Source organism: Triticum aestivum, chromosome 3D (genome assembly GCF_018294505.1).
Source record: "Triticum aestivum cultivar Chinese Spring chromosome 3D, IWGSC CS RefSeq v2.1, whole genome shotgun sequence".
NCBI lineage: Eukaryota > Viridiplantae > Streptophyta > Magnoliopsida > Poales > Poaceae > Triticum > Triticum aestivum.
Genome location: NC_057802.1, coordinates 598148700 through 598173599, shown reverse-complemented (window position 1 = coordinate 598173599; position 24900 = coordinate 598148700). Strand labels below are relative to the sequence as shown.

General features: G+C 43.0%; 1 protein-coding gene and 1 non-coding gene across 3 annotated transcripts; both read left to right on the top strand.

Moving 5' to 3' along the window:
• Nucleotides 1-16010: 16010 nt before the first annotated feature.
• TRNAR-UCU (transfer RNA arginine (anticodon UCU)) lies at nucleotides 16011-16083 on the top strand. Its single transcript has one exon. It is a non-coding gene; the product is annotated as a tRNA-Arg (tRNA).
• A 2368-nt stretch (nucleotides 16084-18451) lies between these two features.
• Nucleotides 18452-22947, top strand: LOC123080813 (E3 ubiquitin-protein ligase RGLG3). Of its 2 annotated transcripts, XM_044503768.1 has the most exons (12): nucleotides 18452-18652; nucleotides 19264-19397; nucleotides 19879-19963; nucleotides 20064-20204; nucleotides 20305-20418; nucleotides 21196-21293; nucleotides 21375-21448; nucleotides 21519-21624; nucleotides 21866-21993; nucleotides 22107-22251; nucleotides 22336-22392; nucleotides 22547-22947. In XM_044503768.1, exons 2-12 carry the CDS (start codon nucleotides 19281-19283, stop codon nucleotides 22628-22630), a joined length of 1149 nt encoding a protein of 382 aa, XP_044359703.1. In that variant the 5' UTR covers nucleotides 18452-18652; nucleotides 19264-19280; the 3' UTR covers nucleotides 22631-22947. The 2 variants fall into 2 exon arrangements, with proteins under 2 accessions (XP_044359703.1, XP_044359704.1); XM_044503769.1 differs by lacking the exon at nucleotides 20305-20418.
• The last annotated feature ends 1953 nt before the right edge of the window (nucleotides 22948-24900 follow it).

Genomic DNA, 24900 nt, shown 5'->3' with positions numbered 1-24900 from the left:
GTTGGATATCTTCTAAAATGCATAATTGTGGTTCTTGTTTTCTTTGGTCTTGCTATTCTAGCAAAGATTTGGTGAAGTCCTATGTATCCAATGCCATTGAAAAAGCAAAGAAATGTATTTTCTTGTGTGAAATTAAATTGCAAATTTTGGATTTGCGGGCCGACGGGAGTGGCGCCCGAACAGACCCCGCAAAGCCGACCCGTAAAAGAGCATATTCTGCGAATATTCTTTTATACGGGTCCGTTTTGCGGGGTCTGACTCTGCGGCCGCACGCGCCTGCCCGCAAAGACGTTTTTCCGCGAACTGCAAACGCATTTTGCGGGTCGGCGTTATACGAGGTCTGCTAGAGATGCTCTAACTTTGTGAAGCTAGAGAAACAAGAAGACACATGGGCAAAGGTAGTAAACATACCAAGCAGAGTATGATTTTACAGGCTTAAGAGAGGATAAACTTTCTTATCTAGTCATTTTGCTTGTGTCTAGCAGGGTTATCAGCTAAAGGCACATCAACTTGGATTGCCCAAGACTCTGTCTGATATAGTAGTTTGTGTTAATTTTCTGATCGAGTTGAGCAGAGCAATTTAAGACTAATTCATAGCATGTTGTAAACAAACTGATGAACCAACAACGAAATTAAAACTTGGGCATATGAAACAACCAAGGGCTCCAGCCAAGTATCATCAATCCATCCAACATCCCAGCATACTTCCACCAACATGGTTGTAGACACAAGTCACCTGCTTTAACTTCGGTGTTTTACTTGCTCTAGCATGGTTCATGGTATTTTTACAAAACTAACAAAAAACTGCCAACAATTTGTTCTGCAGCGGATATGGTTTTTGTGTTGGTTTGCCTGGTCGTTTGGCACAGAAAAAGAAACACGCCAAGTACTATCTTCAGTTGGGTTCAAACAAACAAAGTGCAATCAATCAAGGATATGGGCACCAAAGTAAATTACGAAAGGGGATAATTAAGAGGAGGGGAGAGAAATCTGGGTGGCCACACCACATATTCTTTCAACCATTCGATCTTTGTTTCCCCCCTTAGTTGTGAGTCTCTGCGGTTGTTAGATCTTCATCCATTGAACGTATGTATATAGCGGTTGATAAGACATTCTCGTCTTATATGTTTGGCAAATAAAAAGAGAAAACATGCTAATGAATTGTCTCCAACTGTTGTCGCTAACAATTTATGTTTACATGCTCCTAAAATTATAGGATGATTATATTAAACTAGATAAAAGTCTGCCATGTTATTCAGAGTTCAGTTCAGACATTTGTCGACTATTCCGGTAACCCTGTTGTGGAAAGTCCACTATGTCCTTCAGCGTCCAGTTCAGGCATTGGTCGACTTTTCCGGTAAATATCGTTGTGGAAAGTCCGTCATGTCTACTTCAGTCTCCGATGAGAGCGACACAGGATGTGTCTATTCCAGAGAGCCCCAAATGTGATGATTCAGTATACCGAAATATTCAGTTTTGGTTCGGAGTTCTTTTGTTATGGATTTACCTTCTATGTCTACTTGTTATTTCTATGGACCTATATTGTACTTGCTGAGTGATCATTACTCACTCTTGTTTGTTTCTTTGTTGGATTTTATTTGGATTTAAGGTACACCGAGTAGTGAAAATGCATGGGCAAGGGAGTAGCATCACTACATCACTTGAGCACACCATATACCTTCATACAATCCTTAGATGACACTCAAATTGTTATGTACTAGTTGTAGTATAACAATTGGATAATATTCATCTACCTTCTGCAAGTCTTTTGTCGCTTAAGTTATGCTACTGATTATTCTGATATATGTCAATTTGTGTGACATGGGTGTCCGATTAAACAAGAGAAACCCTTCCGAAACTTCTAAATATTCCAAGATTTTGTAGTATTAGATTAGTGTGGTAGCACTGCCAGGTTGAGTTAAAATCTAGGGCGTTACAGTACATGGGTGTATGTACACCCATTATTTCTATTTTAAAAATAGTATATAGGTCCATCTGTTAAACCATATGATTTAGCAAATATATGATTAAATTAGTACATGGATGCTCCAAAAATAAATATATCTGAAGCGGTTCTTTACATACGATTAAATTTGTACTCTAGAATTTTCTACATATATGTTTCCTAATCATACAGTACAACCACTATTACAATTTGTCAAACCATATGTTTTAGAGATATATCTAACGTAGATATGTATATAATTTATATAAGTATCAAACACTATTTAGAAAACCATTTTTATTACAAAGTACAAATTGAATTAAGCGCAACGCATGAGTATTTTCAGTATATATTAAAAATATATAATAAATAGATCATACAATTAATATTTAACTTTTTATGTTGTTAAGTATGCCAAATAAGTAATAAAAACATGGTAGGATGATAAATATAAAATTTTAGTATAAAATATGTACAAACACCAGGTCAAAGAGGTTAATTAGATCCATGAAAGAGCCGATAATTTTAATATGTCATTTGGAATAAGATTTTATCATCTGCAACATAAAACATAACTCAGCAAGACAAACTCAACAAGGACACCATTTGAAATAAACAAAGATTGTTTAGGAACTGACACAAGTAGGACCAACTTGTTAGTGGATCACGTCTCTAGCCTTGTTCATTTTTATTATCTTCTTGAGTTTTTTCAACACTGCTGCATGCAAATGGTCAAAGATTGCACTACTAAAATCCTCTACATTGATCTTCTTACATATCACCACCATAAGGGATAACATGGCAGAAAACATTTTGCTCCCTTCTTTATTTTCCCGAGTCTTTCTTCCTAACTAAATACTATTTAACTAACCACATAAAACAATATTTTCAGCATAAAGGGACTATTAGCAATGTTATAATCGTGATATCATTTTTTGCAAGGCTTAATCATATCACATATGACTCTAATACATATGGATGCAATGAAAATGATACATATTAATGCAATGCAAATAGCCAACAAAAACAGAGTACCCCACAATTGCTCATCAACAAAAATAGAGTATTTGTAGGATTATTTATCAACAAGAATAGTCTGCTTGTAGAATTACTCATCTTTATAACTCCAAAATGATATTAGAGGGAGAATACTAAAATGACAGGTATATGCAACCAAAAACTACCAACTGATTTCGCCCTACAATAACTCATGCCCAGGAGCCAAAAGCAACCATTTTGACCCATTTATGCATGTTTGAACTGCTAAGAATCCTTAGAGAAAATGGGAATAAGATTAAAACTAGGTGCATGCAGAGACAAAGAGTTACCCTCGTCAATAGTTTGATTCCATCTTCCAAGTAGATCAATATTGTTGCCTCTTGCACTTAAGACCCTAAACAATCTGACCAGTTCTTCCCCAACGTTTCTAATCACTCTTCTCTTTCTCTTCATTATGTTCTGTCTCTATATCCTTATCCTTAAGTACGATGTGATGCAGCCTCTCATGCTGCATCTCGAGAAAAATTTGTTTCATGCTTGCAGATAATGTTACAAGAATTTCAATGGCTTCATTTAGTTCATCAATGTCAACCTCCAAAATATGGAACAAATTTTTGGTCAACAATCTCATTGCTTGACATGTCATTGTGCAGCTTTGTACCGTCGTCTATAGGCCCAGCAGTGACAAGTCTGGTCACAACTGCGAGTGAATTACTTAGCATCACAACCGTGTCCCATTCATGGCTGAACAGTCCTCGCAGCTCAATGGTGTTGTGATATTCCAGAGAAGCCGTTGATGCTTGATTATTTCTATGCACTTATCTTGGTCTCCGGTGATCCTCTTAAGGACCAATCTGTCTAGAAAAATCAGTTCTTTGGTTCCTTAGATAGATAAAAATAATGATACTCATTTTCAAAGTTTGTCTCCCAACCTTGCCTTTCTTCACGAGCTCTTCCCATGCGAATGAGGAGGCTATCGATCCATGATCCTATTTTGGGTGATGCTACTACACTCAGGGCATATTCTTGGTTCTCCATGGCCACTTTTGGATCACTATATTATTGCATAGAGCTTCCAAGGAGGCAACATATGCATAGTGATTGTAAAATGGAAAGTATAGTTGTGATAAGTTGTAAAATCGGACGTTTTTTCTTTAGGGAGGGGGGCATTGGTTGAAGGAAATATGCACTAGAGGCAATAATAAAGTTATTATTTATTTCCTTATTTCATGATAAATGTTTATTATTCATGCTAGAATTGTATTAACCGGAAACATAATACATGTGTGAATACATAGACAAACAGAGTGTCACTAGTATGCCTCTACTTGACTAGCTCGTTAATTAAAGATGGTTATGTTTCCTAGCCATAGACATGAGTTGTCATTTGATTATCGGGATCACATCATTAGGAGAATGATGTGATTGACTTGACCCATTTCGTTAGCTTAGCACTTGATCGTTTAGTATGTTGCTATTGCTTTCTTCATGACTTATACATGTTCCTATGACTATGAGATTATGCAACTCCCGTTTACCGGAGGAACACTTTGTGTGCTACCAAACGTCACAACGTAACCGGGTGATTATAAAGGTGCTCTACAGGTGTCTCCGAAGGTACTTGTTGGGTTGGCGTATTTCGAGATTAGGATTTGTCACTCCGATTGTCGGAGAGGTATCTCTGGGCCCTCTCGGTAATGCACATCACTATAAGCCTTGCAAGCATTGTAACTAATGAGTTAGTTACGGGATGATGTATTACGGAATGAGTAAAGAGACTTGCCGATAACGAGATTGAACTAGGTATTGAGATACCGACGATCGAATCTCGGGCAAGTAACATACCGATGACAAAGGGAACAACGTATGTTGTTATGCGGTTTGACCGATAAAGATCTTCGTAGAATATGTGGGAGCCAATATGAGCATCCAGGTTCCGCTATTGGTTATTGACCGGAGACGTGTCTCTGTCATGTCTACATAGTTCTCGAACCCATAGGGTCCGCACGCTTAAAGTTCGATGACGATTTGTATTATGAGTTATGTGATTTGATGTACCGAAGGTAGTTCGTAGTCCCGGATGAGATCGGGGACATGACGAGGAGTCTCGAAATGGTCGAGACGTAAAGATCGATATATTGGACGACTATATTCGGACATCGAAAAGGTTCCGAGTGATTCGGGTATTTTTCGGAGTACCGAAGAGTTACGGGAATTCGCCGGGGAGTATATGGGCCTTATTGGGCTTTAGGGGAAAGAGAGAGGAGAGGCTGCGCGCCCCCCCAAGGCCTAGTCCGAATTGGACTAGGGGGGGGGGGCTGCAGCCCCTCCTTCCTTCTCTTCTCTCTTCCCTTGCCTTGACTCCTACTCCTACTACTTGGAAGGGGGGAATCCTACTCCCGGTGGGAGTAGGACTCCTCCAGGGCGCGCCATATGGGCCGGCCCTCTCCCCCTCCTCCACTCCTTTATATACGTGGCCAGGGGGCACCCCATAGACACAACAATTGATCCCTTGGATCTCTTAGCCGTGTGCGGTGCCCCCTCCACCATAGTCCACCTTGATAATATCGTAGCGGTGCTTAGGCGAAGCCCTGCGTCGGTAGAACATCATCGTCGTCACCACGCCGTCGTGCTGACGGAACTCTCCCTCAAAGCTCGGCTGGATCGGAGTTTGAGGGATGTCATCGAGCTGAACGTGTGCTGAACTCGGAGGTGCCGTATGTTCGGTACTTGGATCAGTCGGATCGTGAAGACGTACGACTACATCAACCGCGTTGTGCTAACGCTTCCGCTTTCGGTCTACGAGGGTATGTGGACACACTCTCCCCTCTCGTTGCTATGCATCACCATGATCCTGTGTGTGCATAGGAAAATTTTGAAATTACTACGTTCCCCAACAGTGGCATCCGAGCCAGGTTTTATGTGTTGATGTTATGTGCACGAGTAGAACACAAGTGAGTTGTGGGCGATATAAGTCATACTGCTTACCAGCATGTCATACTTTGGTTCGTCGGTATTGTTGGATGAAGCGGACCGACATTACACGTACGCTTACGCGAGACTGGTTCTACCGACGTGCTTTGCACACAGGTGGCTTGCGGGTGTCAGTTTCTCCAACTTTAGTTGAACCGAGTGTGGGTACGCCCGGTCCTTGAGAAGGTTAAAACAGCACTAACTTGACGAACTATCGTTGTCGTTTTGATGCGTAGGTAAGAACGGTTCTTGCTCAGCCCGTAGCAGCCACGTAAAACTTGCAACAACAAAGTAGAGGACGTCTAACTTGTTTTTGCAGGGCATGTTGTGATGTGATATGGTCAAGACATGATGCAGAATTTTATTGTATGAGATGATCATGTTTTGTAACCGAGTGATCGGCAACTGGCAGGAGCCATATGGTTGTCACTTTATTGTATGCAATGCAATCACCATGTAAATGCTTTACTTTATCACTAAGCGGTAGCGATAGTCGTAGAAGCAATAGTTGGCGAGACGACAACGATGCTACGATGGATATCAAGGTGTCGCGCCGGTGACGATGGTGATCATGACGGTGCTTCGAAGATGGAGATCACAAGCACAAGATGATGATGGCCATATCATATCACTTATATTGATTGCATGTGATGTTTATCTTTTTATGCATCTTATCTTGCTTTGATTGACGGTAGCATTATAAGATGATCTCTCACTTAATTATCAAGGTATAAGTGTTCTCTCTGAGTATGCACCGTTGCGAAAGTTCTTCGTGCTGAGACACCACGTGATGATCGGGTGTGATAGGCTCTACGTTCAAATACAACAGGTGCAAAACAGTTGCACACGCGGAATACTCAGGTTAAACTTGACGAGTCTATCATATAACAGATATGGCCTCGGAACACTGAGACCGAAAGGTCGAGCGTGAATCATATGTAGATATGATCAACATAGTGATGTTCACCATTGAAACTACTCCATCTCACGTGATGATCGGACATGGTTTAGTTGATATGGATCACGTGATCACTTAGAGGATTAGAGGGATGTCTATCTAAGTGGGAGTTCTTAAATAATATGATTAATTGAACTTAAATTTATCATGAACTTAGTCCTGGCAGTATTAGCATATCTATGTTGTAGATCAATAGCTCGCGTTTAGCTCCCCTGTTTTATTTTGATATGTTCCTAGAGAAAACTAAGTTGAAAGATGTTAGTAGCAATGATGCGGACTTGGTCCATGATCTGAGGATTAACCTCATTGCTGCACAGAAGTATTATGTCCTTGATGCAGCGCTAGGTGACAGAATTATTGCAGGAGCAGATGCATACGTTATGAACGTTTTGACAAAAACTTGGTATGATGACTACTTGATAGTTTAGTGCACCATGCTTTACGGCTTAGAACCGGGACTTCAAAAATGTTTTGAACGCCACGGAGCATATAAGATGTTCCAAGAGTTGAAATTGGTATTTCATACTCATGCCTGTGTCGAGAGGTATGAGACCTCTGACAGTACTTTGCCTACAAGATGGAGGAGAATAGCTCAACCAGTGAGCATGTGCTCAGATTGTCTGAGTACTACAATTGCTTGAATCAAGTGGGAGTTAATCTTCCAGATAAGATAGTAATTGACAAAGTTCTCTAGTCACTATCACCAAGTTACTAGAACTTCGTGATGAACTATAATATGCAAGGGATGATGAAAACAATTCCCAAGCTCTTCGCGATGCTAAAATCGGCGAAGGTAGAAATCAAAGAAAAACATCAAAGTTTTGATGGTTGACAAGATCACTAGTTTCAAGAAAAAGGGCAAAGAGAAGATGGGGAACTTCAAGAAGAACGGCAAGCAAGTTGCTGCTCAAGTGAAGAAGCCCAAGCCTGGACCTAAGCCTGAGACTAAGTGCTTCTACTGCAAAGGGACTGGTCACTGGAAGCGGAACTACCCCAAGTATTTGGCGGATAAGAAGGATGGCAAAGTGAACAAAGGTATATTTGATATACATGTTATTGATGTATACTTTACTAGTGTTTATAGCAACCCCTCGGTATTTGATACTGATTCAGTTACTAAGAGTAGTAACTCGAAACGGGAGTTGCAGAATGAACAGAAACTAGTTAAGGGTGAAGTGACGATGTGTGTTGGAAGTAGTTTCAAGATTGATATAATCATCATCGCACACTCCCTATACTTTCGGGATTAGTGTTGAACCTAAATAAATATTATTTGGTGTTTGCGTTGAGCATGAATATGATTTGATCATGTTTATTGCAATACGGTTATTCATTTAAATTAGAGAATAATTGTTGTTCTGTTTACATGAATAAAGCCTTCTATGGTCATATACCCAATGAAAATGGTTTGTTGGATCTCGATCGTAGTGATACACATATTCATAATATTGAAGCTAAAAGATCAAAGTTAATAATGATAGTGCAACTTATTTGTGGCACTGCCGTTTAGGTCATATTGGTGTAAAGCGCATGAAGAAACTCCATGGTGATGGGCTTTTGGAATCACGTGATGCTTGCGAACCATGCCTCATGGGCAAGATGACTAAAACTCCGTTCTCCGAAACAATGGAGCAAGCAACAAACTTGTTGGAAATAATACATAATGATGTATACGGTCCGATGAGTGTTGAGGCTCGCGGCGGGTATCATTATTTTCTGACCTTCACAGATGATTTGAGCAGATATGGGTATATCTACTTGATGAAACATAAGTCTGAAACATTTGAAAAGTTCAAAGAATTTCAGAGTGAAGTGGAAAATCATCGTGACAAGAAAATAAAGTTTCTACGATCTGATCGCGGAGACGAATATTTGAGTTAACAAGTTTGGCCTTCAGTTAAAACAATGTGAAATAGTTTCACTACTCACGCCACCTGGAACACCACAGTGTAATGGTGTGTACGAACGTCATAACTGTACTTTATTAGATATGGTGCGATCTATGATGTCTCTTACCGATCTACCACTATCGTTTTGGGGTTATGCATTAGAGACAGCTACATTCACGTTAAATAGGGCACCATCTAAATCCGTGGAGATGACACCATATGAACTGTGGTTTGGCGAGAAACCTAAGCTGTCGTTTCTTAAAGTTTGGGACTGCGATGCTTATGTGAAAAAGTTTCAACATGATAAGCTCGAACCAAAATCGGAGAAGTAAATCTTCATAGGATACCCAAAAGAAACTGTTGGGTACACCTTCTATCACAGATCCGAAGGCAAGATATTCGTTGCTGAGAATGGATCCTTTCTAGAGAAGGAGTTTCTCTCGAAAGAAGTGAGTGGGAGGAAAGTAGAACTTGATGAGGTAATTGTACCTTCTCTCGAATTGGAAAGTAGCTCATCACTGAAATCAGTTCCAGTGATGCCTACACGAATTAGTGAGGAAGTTAATGATGATGATCATGAAACTTCAGATCAAGTTACTACCGAACCTCATAGGTCAACCAGAGTAAGATCCGCACCAGAGTGGTACGGTAATCCTGTTCTGGAAGTCATGTTACTAGACCATGATGAACCTGCGAACTATGAGGAAGCGATGATGAGCCCAGATTTCGCAAAATGGCTTGAGGCCATGAAATCTGAGATGGGATCCATGTATGAGAACAAAGTATGGACTTTGGTTGACTTGCCCGATGATCGGCAAGCCATAGAAAATAAATGGATTTTCAAGAGGAATACGGACGCTGATAGTAGTGTTACTATCTACAAAGCTAGACTTGTCGAAAAAGGTTTTTGACAAAATTCAAGGTGTTGACTGACGATGAGATTTTCTCACTCGTAGCGATGCTTAAAGTCTGTCCGAATCATGTTAGCAAATTACCACATTTTATGAAATTTGGCAAATGGATGTAAAGACTGCATTCCAGAATGGATTTCTGGAAGAAGAGTTGTATATGATGCAACCTGAAGGTTTTATCGATCCAAAGGATGCTGACAAAGTGTGCAAGCTCCAGCGATCCATCTATGGACTGGTGCAAGCATCTCGGAGTTGGAATATACGCTTTGATAAGTTGATCAAAGCATATAGTTTTATACAGACTTACGGTGAAGCCTGTATTTACAAGAAAGTGAGTGGGAGCACTACAACATTTCTGATAAGTATATGTGAATGACATATTGTTGATCGGAAATAATGTAGAATTATTCTGCAAAGCATAAAGGAGTATTTGAAAGGAGTTTTTTCAAAGAAAGACCTCGGTGAAGCTGCTTACGTATTGAGCATCAAGATCTATAGAGATAGATCAACACGCTTGATAAGTTTTTTCAATGAGTACATACCTTGACAAGATTTTGAAGTAGTTCAAAATGGAACAGTCAAAGAAAGAGTTTTTGCCTGTGTTACAAGGTGTGAAATTGAGTAAGACTCAAAGCCCGACCAAGGCAGAAGATAGGAAGAGAATGAAAGTCATTCCCTATGCCTCAGTCATAGGTTCTATAAAGTATGCCATGCTGTGTACCAGATCTATTGTATACCCTACACTGAGTTTGGCAAGGGAGTACAATAGTGATCTAGGAGTAGATCACTGAACAGCGGTCAAAATTATCGTTAGTAGACTAAGGAAATATTTCTCGGTTATGGAGGTGATAAAGAGTTCGTTGTAAAAGTTACGTCGATGCAAACTTTGACACCGATCTAGATGACTCTGAGTCTCTGGATACATATTGAAAGTGGGAGCATTTAGCTAGAGTAGCTCCGCGCAGAGCATTGTAGACATAGAATATTTGCAAAATACATACGGCTCTGAATGTGGCAGACCCATTGACTAAACTTCTCTCACAAGCAAAACATGATCACACCTTAGTACTCTATGGGTGTTAATCACATAGCGATGTGAACTAGATTATTGACTCTAGTAAACCCTTTGGGTATTGGTCACATGACGATGTGAACTATGGGTGTTAATCACATGGTGATGTGAACTATTGGTGTTAAATCACATGGCGATGTGAACTAGATTATTGACTCTAGTGCAAGTGGGAGACTGAAGGAAATATGCACTAGAGGCAATAATAAAGTTATTATTTATTTCCTTATTTCATGATAAATGTTTATTATTCATGCTAGAATTGTATTAACCGGAAACATAATACATGTGTGAATACATAGACAAACAGAGTGTCACTAGTATGCCTCTACTTGACTAGCTCGTTAATCAAAGATGGTTATGTTTCCTAGCCATAGACATGAGTTGTCATTTGATTAACGGGATCACATCATTAGGAGAATGATGTGATTGACTTGACCCATTCCGTTAGCTTAGCACTTGATCGTTTAGTATGTTGCTATTGCTTTCTTCATGACTTATACATGTTCCTATGACTATGAGATTATGCAACTCCCGTTTACCGGAGGAACACTTTGTGTGCTACCAAACGTCACAACGTAACTGGGTGATTATAAAGGTGCTCTACAGGTGTCTCCGAAGGTACTTGTTGGGTTGGCGTATTTCGAGATTAGGATTTGTCACTCCGATTGTCGGAGAGATATCTCTGGGCCCTCTCGGTAATGCACATCACTATAAGTCTTGCAAGCATTGTAACTAATGAGTTAGTTACGGGGGAACGAGTAAAGAGACTTGCCGGTAACGAGATTGAACTAGGTATTAAGATACCGACGATCGAATCTCGGGCAAGTAACATACCGATGACAAAGGGAACAACGTATGTTGTTATGCGGTTTGACCGATAAAGATCTTCGTAGAATATGTGGGAGCCAATATGAGCATCCAGGTTCCGCTATTGGTTATTGACCGGAGACGTGTCTCGGTCATGTCTACATAGTTCTCAAACCCGTAGGGTCCGCACGCTTAAAGTTCGATGACGATTTGTATTATGAGTTATCTGATTTGATGTACCGAAGGTAGTTCGGAGTCCCGGATGAGATCGGGGACATGACGAGGAGTCTCGAAATGGTCGAGACGTAAAGATCGATATATTGGACGACTATATTCGGACATCGGAAAGGTTCCGAATGATTTAGGTATTTTTCGGAGTACCGGAGAGTTACGGGAATTCGTCGGGGAGTATATGGGCCTTATTGGGCTTTAGGGGAAAGGGAGAGGAGAGGCTGCGCGCGCCCCCAAGGCCTAGTCCGAATTGGACTAGGGGGGGGGGGCTGCGCCCCCTCCTTCCTTCTCTTCTCTCTTCCCTTGCCTTGACTCCTACTCCTACTACTTGGAAGGGGGGGAATCCTAATCCCGGTGGGAGTAGGACTCCTCCAGGGCGCGTCATAGGGGCCGGCCCTGTCCCCCCTCCTCTACTCCTTTATATACGTGGCCAGGGGGCACCCCATAGACACAACAATTGATCCCTTGGATCTCTTAGCCGTGTGCGGTGCCCCCCTCCACCATAGTCCACCTCGATAATATCGTAGCGGTGCTTAGGCGAAGCCCTGCGTCGGTAGAACATCATCGTCGTCACCACGCCGTCGTGCTGACGGAACTCTCCCTCAAAGCTCGGCTGGATCGGAGTTCGAGGGACGTCATCGAGCTGAACGTGTGCTGAACTCGGAGGTGCCGTACGTCCGGTACTTGGATCGGTCGGATCGTGAAGACGTAAGACTACATCAACCGCGTTGTGCTAACGCTTTCGCTTTCGGTCTACGAGGGTATGTGGACACACTCTCCCCTCTCGTTGCTATGCATCACCATGATCCTGTGTGTGCGTAGGAAAATTTTAAAATTACTACGTACCCCAACATTGGTCCCCATGCCCCCCCCCCCCCCCCCCCCCCCCCCCCCCCCCCCCACATACAAAGTCATGTACTATAATAAATATGAGTTTTCCTTCAGAAAGTGGGCTATTCATGTTGATCCGAAACCTACTATGTGAAAAAGATTAGTTCCCGATGTCCTGCGAAGAGATGAGAAGATAAAGAGAAGGAAGTTTTCTTGTTGTCCGTTGAACCATTACCACTGTCAATTGCCTCGAACGTGACGACCATATTCTTGATAGTTTATATGAGTGTTCCATGGTATATTTTTATCGTAAATGTTGCACCAAAGTGGACCCCCTCTTTGTAACACCACGTAAATAATTGAATAGTGCATTGGTTCTCCCACATACCACTTCTTGGTCATCAATCAAATAAGTGTTCTTTTTTGTAGGCAAAATCAAATATGTGTTCAATGTTAAAGCACTCATGGGTGGTACTCCCTTCTTCCCAAAATATATGGCGTGATTGACTTTGCACAGTCTTTGATGCATGACTTTTTGACCACTAATATATATATCAAAGTACATGGATTGAACACGTATAAATGGCATCATCATATTTATCTTGCAAAATAATTTTATTTCATATGTATGTATACTAATTTTATAGATATACTAGAACAATGCCCGTGCGTTGCAACGGGATATAAATATTCTAGTAGGTTAGCTTGTCATTTATCTGTCAATAATAATGTGATTGTGTAAATAAATGTTCATCAAATTCTGCCAGTGAATTACCTTGTATTTTGATTAGAAGTTTGGTAAATAAATTAAAATAGAATTGGTTCAGAAGATAAATAAATTAAGGTGATTGATTATCATATACATGAAAGGTTGGACAAAGGGGTAGTAAAAAAAAGGTGAAATGAGAACCTTACATTTTTTTAAGTAGTATAGAGATAATATGTGAAAATCATAGTCAAAATTGTGCAACAAAGACTAGAAAAGTCAACCGGCGCCTTATATTTCGTGAAGGATGGAGTATTTTTGTAGACCGGCACCATTCTCCCGTTAGCAAACAAATCCAGTTATAACTAACCCAAATACGTTGATTCATAGGATTTTCATAGTATTGTCATCCAATGGAATTTTTTTCTATAGGTGTTTGATTTTGTAGGAATGCGAGTTAATTGCAAAAAGCCACCACATTTGGGGCATCGATTGCAGAAAACCACCTAGTCCCTAATTTTGTGAAAAATCACCATGTTTCTGGTAAACTTTTTGCAAAATGCACTCATCAGGTGATTTAGCCCATTTAATCACTTTCTGATACATGGGACCGGACTGTAAGGAGCTGACTTGGCAAAATAATCACACAGAGACCCCTACTAGATTTAAGAAAAAAGCAATCAGCCCCCCGGACCATGCCCGACAGAGCCCGCTGCCTCGATCCCATCGGATCGAGAGAACCCGAGCTGGCCGACCCCCGGCGCCACTCCGGCGATGTCGTCGCCGCTGACAAGCACGTCGCCGTCGTGATCTTCTCGCCCCACCTCTCTCTCCCACGTCATCCTGCTAGGGCCGAGTTGCGACACGCGGGGAGAGGATCCCTCCTATGCGTGCTCGCCGGAGCTCAGGGCGCGTGGCCGCGGGGAGGAGGTACGTCGCCTCGCCGGAGGGCATGGGCGCGTGCTCCCGCGGGTGGAGGGAGATGAGGGAGGATCCCTCGCCGGAGCACGTGGTCGTGCGGGGGAGGGAGGCCGCCTCACCGGAGATGTCACGCGGTCCTTCTCTTCGCCGGGGCACATGCTCGCGGGAGGAGGGAAGCCGTGCCACCGGGACCGGCGGTACGCGCCCTGTGCAGCTCGTCGCGGAGCCCAACAGCTCCATCGCCAACCTCTGCGACCTATGCGCCATCGCCGTCTCCGCGGCGGCCCACTAACCGAATTTGGACGGGAATGGGACGGCGATGAGCGAAGGTGGCCGGAGGTGGGGGTGCAGGCAAGCTAGGCGGCGCGGTGGAGCTCCATCCATCGATGGCGCTGGGCAGCGGAGGTCTCAAGGCGACGACGGCTTGCAGGATCGAAGGGAGGAGGGACGCCACCGGCTGGGTTGGATTGCGTTTTTCTTTTTGATCCAGGGGGGTGTATGTCAATGTTTGCCAAGTCAGCTCCTTACAGTCCGGTCCCATGTGTCAGAAAGTGATTAAATGGCCTAAATCCTCTGATCAGTGCTTTCTTCAAAGAGTTTACTATAAACACAGTGATTTTTGTACAAAATTAGGGATTGGGTGGTTTTCTGCAATCAATGCCCCAAATGTGGTGATTTTTTGCAATTAACTCGTAGGAATACAATCCTTTAGAATCAATCCTATGGAAGAAGCTCCGGGGAAAATATCTCATAGGATTCAATTGAAGGAGATCCTTCATTATTTCTTCCAATCATATGAACCGATATCCCTCCGCCTCTTTGATGTGAACATAGCGTTGATCCATGTATTTCTTCTTGTATCTAAAATGAGAATTTGTATATTTTGTGCAAGCGGACATTTGTGGGGGGAGACTAGAATGAGATCGGAGCTTCATATGCGATCATGCGATCTTGGGCCATCAGATGGTTGTCGTACGGTACAAATGATGAGGTGGGTTTGGATAATAAATTATACATTCAGCCCCCTAACCTTTCGTAATATTGCATTTAGCAGCTCCCTCACTTTGATTTTGTACCTGGTATGCATAAAATGGATTGCGTGAAGTACAATATATGCATGAAACAATTTTTTTGGAAATGTAAAAAATATATACTCCATCTCATCAGGCAAAAGGGGAACAACAGAGCTGCGGCCAGATCCGCAGCCGAGGGTATCGGAACGCCATAGCCAACGAAGGCGGGTGGCAGGAACTCGATGACGTCTTGGAAGAGGGAGCGACGCTTTCTAGCAGCTGGATTGCACAGGATGGTGGCGGCGGGTCTCGTGATGGCCGGAGACGGAGGCAGCGTGCCTTCGAACCATCAGATCCAGCGACATGAAGGATTGGGACGGGCGAATCTGGGTGGCTGTGAGGCTCAGGCATGGTTGATCCAGCGAGGTCAGCGGCGCACGTCGGAGCGGCTCACGACGATGCACTCCGGCTGCTCGCGCTGAGAATGGCTTGATTTTGGGGTTGGCTGCTGAATCATGTGGTGAGAGGAGCTCGGACTGCTATATTTCGGCACTTCGAGGTGTTTCGTGCAAAATGTGTAGCACCTCTCCACCTTGCTCGATCTGTACCATGGGATCGCCATTAGATGGTTCAGATGTATTGATCGTACGATCGCATGCTAAGTCCTGAACGTATACAGGTTGTCCCCGATATTTGTGTGCTTTCGGTCGGCCCACTGATTAAATAAGCCGATATTATTTATGTGAACGCAACAGCGCCCGTGGCCTAATGGATAAGGCGTCTGACTTCTAATCAGGCGATTGTGGGTTCGAGTCCCGCTGGGCGTGCTTTTGTTTTCCTAACGTTTTGCAAACACCTCGCCCGGTGCTTCTAATTTTTTTTAACGTTTTGCAAACACTTCATTTTTCGTGCGTTTTTTTTCTTCTTCTTGTGAAAATATATATGTCGAGCTATGCATCGTCGACACTGACTCTGGGCTGCAAATTCTATCCCATCTGTTGGGTGAGCATGAGCACATACTCGAATCTTTTTGAGTCAAAGAAAGTTGCCCGCCTAGCTAAAAAATCTGTCTCATGTTCGAGAATCATGTGCGAGAATCATCCCTCTTGTTGCTTTCACGTGTCCACACCCGAGGCAAAAATTACCTGGGTGCCAGCTTCATCATCGGCGATTTAAAATCCTACTGTTTATGTTTACGCACACGAAAAGTGACGGAGCTCGGAAGAACAACAAAGATGTGCTTAAAAATTTGTGAGGACGACCATTAGAAGTTTGGTATTACGACACAACATGTAGGAGCAGAAGGAAGATAAATGATGGAGGAGGAAGGGAGGGAGGTCGATTGGTGAGGCTCCGCCGCCCTCCAATTTGCAAAACAAAATACACCAGATTTAGGATGAAACGACAACGGTAGTTTTAGAACTATCTTCCATCTTTTTTTTCATGGCACTCTTCCTTTGTCATGCTTGTCTTGGAAATGCTGGTGGATCACTCGCTTCGAAGGCAAACACTATGTTATCTAGACGTGGCAATGGCAGATGAAAGGGGGTGTGTGTGTGTGGGTGCTGAACGAGGCATGACACAACACCGCCATATGTAAGAGATGGTGTTGGGCGACGGTAGGATTAACATCATGGGTGTGGGAGCCTACAATAAAGACCACAAAGATGCAGTGCATAGAGGTGGAGGTTAAGAGAGTGACAGTTCGTAAGAGAGTTACAAGATCAAAATAGGGTGAAAAGTGTCGCTAAAATGAAAGCGATCAAAGTGTACTTTTACTTTTCGAAGAACTTTGTATGGTGAATCCCTTGACCTTTGGTTAAATCTGATGAAATTCAAATGAATGGGGGTAAGCATCACATTAAGTGGATGTTGAGTCGCTGACAACTGACAGAAAATTTACTGTTATATCTTTGTATTTGTTTTTGGTTAAATCTGACATTGGCTTTCCACAGAATTTTTTGTGAAAACTAATGTCCCAGCTAAGATCAAAATCCTTTTGTGGCTCATAACTAGAAAAAGCATTTTAACTAAATATAATTTGCCTAAAAGGGTTTGGAAAGGTACTAAAAATTGTGCCTTCCGTGGTTAGGATGAGTCTATTGACCATCAGTTTTTTACTTGTCCGGCTGCTAGGTTGATGTGGAGCCTGAGGAAATGTGCTTTTGACCTAAACTCTATTCCTAATTGTCTCACTGATTTCTTGGATAGATGGATATGATTATTCCCTAAACATGACAAGAAACTTGTTTTGGTTGGTGTTGCAACCACGTTTTGGACTATCTGGAGATGTAGAAATGACATTATATTTGAAAGAAAAACCCTTGTGAGGTTGTTGTGTTCGTGGATCGCTGATTGGTCAATTTTGCAGACAAAGCAGCCAGAAACAAGGAGGCCGTGAGTTATTTGGATTGGTAGCTAACATATGGAGATACTCCAGTTCCTGACTTGGCGCCCGGCTTCCCCCGCTTTCTTCCTTAGTCCCATGTTTTAGCTTTGTTAATGTGATGTTTTCTCGGAGTCAATTTTACTTGTTGGAGGGTTTCCAGTCTTGTCTGGCCTTTGGTCCTGGATCATGTTCTATTCTTGATGTGATGGTAGGTCTTCGTACCTCCAGTTTGTAATAGACTTAGTCCTGAATATTTGTTGATGGCGCTTTAATCTCTTTGTATGAAATTGGAGGGGAATAAGGTCCCTTTGTTGCTAAAAAAAGAGCATTTGTTTTTTTGCTAATTAATCGGAAAATTATCTTCTACCTAATCAACGGATGGATGTAAAACCTTTTATCTCCGTTAAGGAAAATAAAACAAGTCGGATTACCGATTTTGTCCCCGCTTTTGCTGAACGTTGCTTTTTTTTTGGGTAAATATCGGTCCCCTAAAGTCATGATTGGAGTTGCTGACCTATTGACCGGAAACATCGGGACTCGAGTAATTTCCAGACAACTAACGATGAGACAACCTCCTAATAAAAAGTTACTCCCTTTGTTCATTTTTATAAGACGTTTTAGAAAGTTCAGACAACTCCTAAAACTGTTCAAAATCAGTTGTCTAAAACGGCTTATATGAAAATAAAGGGAGGGAGTACTAAGGTACAACTCGCTGAACCTATCTAGCGCTGAGGTCAGGATGGAAACCTACTCAAGTGTACTTTAGTAAGGCAAAAATCACACGTGGAATGGGTCACGTCGAAAGCAAAGGCAGCAACTCAAAACGAATAAAAAAGGAAAAAAAAAAAGAGAGGAAAGAATGGAGTGAACGCCGTGCTCTGCTTCACCTTCACGCACGCACGCACGCTTCCCCAATCCCATCCAGCAAGCAAGCAGGCAGCAAGGGGTCTCCCCGCCGTCTTCCCCGTCGCCGTCGTCCTCACGGTCCAGCCCTCCGGCCGTCACTGGTACGCATCCCTGTGCCTCTCCCTGTGAACCTACGCCCTCCCTCTCCGCGCCACCCCAGGGGGCGGGCCGAATTCCTCGCCCGCTCGTCCCGCTTTAGTCGCCGGCGGCGGGGACTCGGCCCCTGCTCAGGCGGGCGGGGCGGGGGAGGGGTTCCGGCCGATTCGGCCCGACGGTAGCTAGCGCCGACCGATCGATTCACCACCGACGGAGCCCCTGACGCTCATCCACTGTGGCTGCGGTCCGTTCCATGGCCCGCACCGCACGCATCACCCGCGCCAGCCCTTCTGCTCATGCTTGCTTGCTTGCCTGCCTGCCCGGCCCGGCGAATCCGTCCGTCAGCCGGCGCACTGCAACCTTGCAACCGCCTAAACCGACGCCCTGTCTGCTCTGCTCTGCTGTTATTTCACCGGGACGGATCTAGATTCCAGTCCAGTCCACACTGTTGCTGCTCTTGTGACACCACGCGCGGATTTCCTGGCGTGTAGTAGCTAGAGCGCACTGCCGCCCAGTTAAATGGCGAGGAGGAAACTGTTTTTCGCGGCAGCCATTTTCTGCATAGTGCGTTGATCCAGGTTGCTGACGCGTGACCGGAATTCGTGCGCTTCTGCAGATCGTCGCCGGCAGACAATGTGGGGCGAGAGGGCTCATCACAGGCATGGGCACCATCACGACCACGTTCCGTCCGGGGGTTCCAGGGACCGGCAGCCCAAGTTCATAGCAGACAACTACAGCTCGGTGGATGAGGTGAGTGTCCTCTCTCGGTCTCTCCTTTTCTCATGCATATCAAGTGTTGACAGATTTCTCTGCTACTCCTGTTTGCTCTGAATCCTGCTGCTGCTTGTTGAGCATCAGTTACTGCAGAAAAATAAATCAGATAGAGGCCATCACCCGGCTTGTTACTCTAGTATCTGCTTAGTATTAAAACCTCAGGGCATTGCTCAAATTATGTGTCTCTGTTATTCAATCTTCGGCGCAGTCTCCTTGATAAAAGTTGAGAAATGTCAAATCCTGACAGGGTATAATCTGTTTTCCCCGTATGCTACATGCCCAAATCTGCATAACATAAACTGTTTCTCCGAGCCACGGATTTCCCTTCTGTATTGTTGCTCACAGTAAACATTGTTGAAGTGCTTTGAGCTACCTCAATTCCTTTAAAAAATAAGTAATCTTATCGTTTGCATTCTCTACCACGATGTAATTTGGTACTGTTCCGATATATATGAAGGTCATCGCTGCATTGAGAGAAGCTGGGCTTGAATCATCAAATCTAATTCTTGGCATCGACTTCACCAAAAGCAATGAATGGTCAGGTAATGTTACCTCTGTATCACTGTCACATCAGATCTGCTGTTTTACCCAACAAGGCCCTTGTCGTTCTAACTGAATAAATGTTCTGCTGAATTTCTGCAGGTAGGCATTCCTTTGGAAGAAAATCTCTGCATGCCATTAGTGGTACCCCAAATCCATATGAGCAAGCCATCTCTATAATTGGGCGGACACTATCACCTTTTGATGATGATAACTTGATACCATGCTTTGGATTTGGTGATGGTAAGTATTCGCTCACTGTTTTTGGCTTTTCCATTGTAACTTTCCTTAAAGGAATTTGGCACCTCTTCCATGACTTGATGAAATGCAATTCAACCTGTAGCTTCTACACATGATCATTCAGTCTTCAGCTTTTACCAAGAAAACCGCCCTTGTCGTGGTTTTGAGGAGGTTCTTGACAGATACCGACAAATTGTTCCACATTTGAACCTTTCCGGTAATGAGGGCTTATTCCCTTTTTGCCTCCAGTAGAGATTCTGGGATTGTAAAACGATAACAAATATGAGTTTTATTTGCCCCAGTAACTTTGACAGTGGAGACAGTCTTTTTCTAATCAACAAACTGTTTTTAGGACGACTTATGTTTTAAAGTAACCATATAGTGCTATGCTTTGTTTCTTTGCTTCAACTTATTTGATGGCGTGCACGCCAGGCCTCCCGACCCCTCCCTGCTGTGATGGATAGCTAGCTGTACAGTTTTTTATTTTCTGGTTCTGTTTTCTGTCTCGCTACCAGTTCTTTCGGCTAGCTTAGGTAGTTTTTGTTTTGTTTTCACTGGGTCGCTTCTACAGTTTGCGTCATCTTGACACTCACTCCTAATATACAAAATGACACACATTTTGGTGTTTGTTCGAGAAAAAAAGATATTTGATGATGTCCCGAGATTGCCGTCCGATAGCACATAGCAAATAGCCAAATAGCCCTGTCGGTGCTCAACTATTCGGTGCATCTGTAAGTTTTTTACATCACTTGTTGATACGATTTGCATCATTGTGATTCTTGCATCATGATTACATACATTATGTAATCTGTGAACATGATGCAATAGCTATTTGACTAAGACAAAGGTGTTCGCAGTATAACTCATGTATTGTGTTCCGACTGAATAATAGTTTATCTATGATGCCGTCTCTGTTTGAGGACAGCTGAATACTTCACCAGCAATACTCAAATCTTTTGTTTCCCTCACAATTTTGTGGAACTGCTCACTGTAGGACCAACTTCTTTTGCACCTCTTATCTACGCGGCGATGTCAGTTGTCGAAAGCAGTAACTGCCAATACCATGTCCTCGTCATCATAGCTGATGGACAGGTAATGTGTTCATCGTAGCAGTAAATTCTTCAATGGAACTGCAGCCATTCAGCGTGAGCCTCACTTTAGCAAGAGTTGTAGGTGACCACCTCAACTTCAGGTGGAAGATTAAGTCCACAAGAACAGGCGACTATACAAGCAATTGTTGACGCTAGGTAAATGCAGTTCATATATCGTTATTCAACTTGGTGTTGTATTATTACTAAAGCCTTTTTTGTTCGCTAGCTTCTATCCTCTTTCAATTGTGATGGTGGGGGTGGGCGATGGGCCATGGGATGCAATGCAGCATTTTGATGACTGTATTCCTGATAGAGCTTTTGATAATTTCCAGGTGATTTAACAATACTATTATGTTGCTTCCGTTCTAAATTTCTTCAGTGCCAAGAAAAATGATTCTAGCAGTGTGTCTTGGGAGTAAATGATACGAGGAGACTCATGATTCCAATAAAAAGAAAATATCATACTGCATTGAGATTAATTTACTTTGTTCTTGGACTTGGAATAATTTCTGATTTGCGTTGCATTTATCTGTCTGTTGCTGTACTTACAACCTTGTTGGGAAATTACTGCAGTTCGTGAACTTTACTGGTCTCATGTCAGCAAGCAAGGATATCTCGAAGAAGGAGGCCGCATTTGCGCTTGCAGCGCTGATGGAAATACCCACTCAATACAAAGCGACTCAAGGCCTCCGACCTCCAGAGTACTTGCTCTTCTTCATTCCTTGAGGCCCTGCATTAGTTATTCTTGGCATCCTTATGAAAGTGTGCACTTTACGATCTTGTACTCATCATCTTAACCTAACTAATCTATCAGGAGGCATGCACAAAACGCCAACCCTCCGAGGATCCTTCCCCCTCCCAGCAAAGTTCTTGAATATGACAATATTGTCGCAGCTTCTCATACTCCAGCCGCAACCTCGCAGTCAACCGACATTGGCTACACCGTTTCGGATGAAAAGGTTGGTGCACCCTGAGGCCAGTAAGTCTGCGCCATATTCTTTTTGCAGTATGATCTTAACTCTCTTTTTTGTATAACTTGAAAGGTATGTCCCATCTGCTTAACGAATCCAAAGGACATGGCTTTCCAATGTGGCCATCTGGTAAGTCTCTAGCGCCAAAACTAACTCAACCTCTAAACATATAATGAAGCAGTTTACTGTGAAACAACACTGTTAAAAATTCCGATACATCTCCTTTCTTGGATGAGTACCCTGATCTAACCCTCCTTCTGTCTCTCTTTATGTCTGTCGCAAGACATGCAAGGAATGCGGGCCGACGCTATCGACATGCCCCTTGTGCCGTGCGCCGATTACTGTCCGTGTAAGGCTCTTTTCGTAAAGATGATGCAGCCTTCTGGAAGTGAAGGATCGGCCATTCGTGCAATATGGTATCGGTACTAATCAAGGAGCAAGAAGTTTGGAAGGGCAAGGAGATATGTAAATGTTCATAAAGCTTTACTGTATATGTCCAGCGCCAACTGTTTTGGCTGTCCGATGGATAATTTCCATCACCTCTTGTACAGTTTATTACTGTCATCTTGTAAAAAGTAGTAGCAGTAGCAGCAGTAGTAGTAGAAAATGATGTTTTCTCGTAAAACCTAAATGAATCAATACTAGCAATAATTGTGGTTCAATAAAATTTGCATCTTCGTATCACCATCCTCATAGGTTGGAGCGGATTTGGAGGTGTGGGGGCGTCTTTGGAGCGAATTTTTTTACTCCAGCCGGCCATGGGCAAGTGTATTTAAGGATCGAGAGGGGCTGGAGTAAAAATCATCCTCCTCTAAAGCTTTTGAGGATCGGTTAGGTGCTGGTTAGAGGAGGAAAGGCGGATTTATCCTCTAACGCTTTTAGGGTGATTGTACGGTTAAAAGCAATCGCCCAAGCCATACCTGTTTATTTCAACAACCAGCTGATCCACAAGCTAGAGCAATCGGTTTTCCGCTAATCAACTGTGCAATTTTTTTTGAACACAATACAGATGCAAGCACTCATATATACGTGCATATACTCTCTCCTATGAATGCACACACGTACACCCCTCCGAAAGACTGAGCTGACGTATCATCTTTAGATTTTACAGAGTCATCATAGGCGCCTCGTAGTCGATGGAAACGTATTTTCCCACTGAACGCTCATTACCGGCAATCCTGGAAATAAATCCAGAATAAATACGAGCACCGGGATTTGGAGTCTGATGAGCTAGAGATACAACTGTCCTTCTAACTATCCAACCACAGACAGGTTAGTTCGCACCGAGCAATTCTCTTACGTATGCTTAATCATCAATAGATGAGCAAACCTTTAACCTCCGTTAGGAAAAATAAAACAGGCAGGAGCACTTTAGAAATGTTGAGCGCTCTCGGTGTTTGGCAAATCTCGATCACCTAAAAATCGCATAGCGGAGTATAACTAGCAAAGGATCTCCTTGACGCAAGTTTTATATCCAAAGACAAGGCAGCGATTGCAGTTTCGGTCATGTGGGGCGATTTGGTCCAACCAAAACAAATATGTTCATGAAGAGATAAGATAAAGTATCAGCCTATGAAATCCATGCAGATAATTGATGAGCTACAACATGTGGAGAGAAGTAAATGTGGCTGCCCATATGAGTGCAAGGGCAGCGTGTAGGGTAGTACAGTAGATGCTGCTTGTTTGGTTTCGATGTTGTCCCTGAATTTCTGATTGGCGTTGTACAATCAGATGCAAATCTGCCAAACACTTAATAAATTGCCTTGATGGCGGGTACCAAAAATGAGTATACCTAGTCCTGAAATCGCACCATATGATGCATGCAAATTCGGTGAAATATATTTCTGGCCGAAGAAAACTTGGGGTGAAATATCGTAGTATAGGCGCAGGCGAGTACTAGACGCTGGTGCGCCAGCCCAAAGTTGGGCCGGTCGCACCCTGGACCTCCCCCGCTCTCAATTTTTGTTGTAGATCCCGTTGTCGACAGGTTGCAACTTCCTCGTCGACTGATGGCAACTCCTGCCGTCGACACTCCATGGTCGCAACACTCTGGTGCGTCCCCCACCCTCGCAGCCTGCATGAGTTCCGTGAACAACGGCCAGCAGTCACACCATGAAACGAATGTAGCAAAAAAAAATTGTCGGTCGTAGCAAAAAGCACCGACAGTTACAACTTTTTGTTTGTTTCGAGAAAGATATCGTCTGATTCTCCTTCTATTGATTCTTTTCCGATCGAGATGTACGGATCCATGTGTCTACATACATAGATTCTGGATTAACGAAAATGTGCAAGAGCTCTATTTGCCTCTGCCATTCTATGAGTCGCTTCCTTTTTGCGTACGGCACCCCCACTCCCTTTGGCAGCATCTACTAATTCGGAACTTAATTTGAAAGCCATATTTCGACCCGGACGCTTTTGGGATGCTTCTAATAACCAACGAATGGCAAGTGTTCTTCCTTGTTTAGATCCTATTTCAATCGGAACTTTCCGCGTCGATCCTTTTTTATTACGTCTTGTTTTTACTCCTATATTGGGAGTTACTCTACGTATTGCTTGATTAAGTAATCATATTGTTGTATCAATTCTTTTCATTAATGGATCATTTTGCATTAATCATTTTGTCAAACGTTATTCTTT

Coding starts and splice junctions, on each gene's coding strand:
- LOC123080813 (XM_044503768.1), top strand. CDS start 19,281: ATGTGGGGCGAGAGGGCTCATCACAGGCATGGGCACCATCACGACCAC. Junction 20,419..21,195: donor TCCACATTTGAACCTTTCCG/GTAATGAGGGCT, acceptor TGCTCACTGTAG/GACCAACTTCTTTTGCACCT. Junction 21,994..22,106: donor CAAGGCCTCCGACCTCCAGA/GTACTTGCTCTT, acceptor CTAATCTATCAG/GAGGCATGCACAAAACGCCA.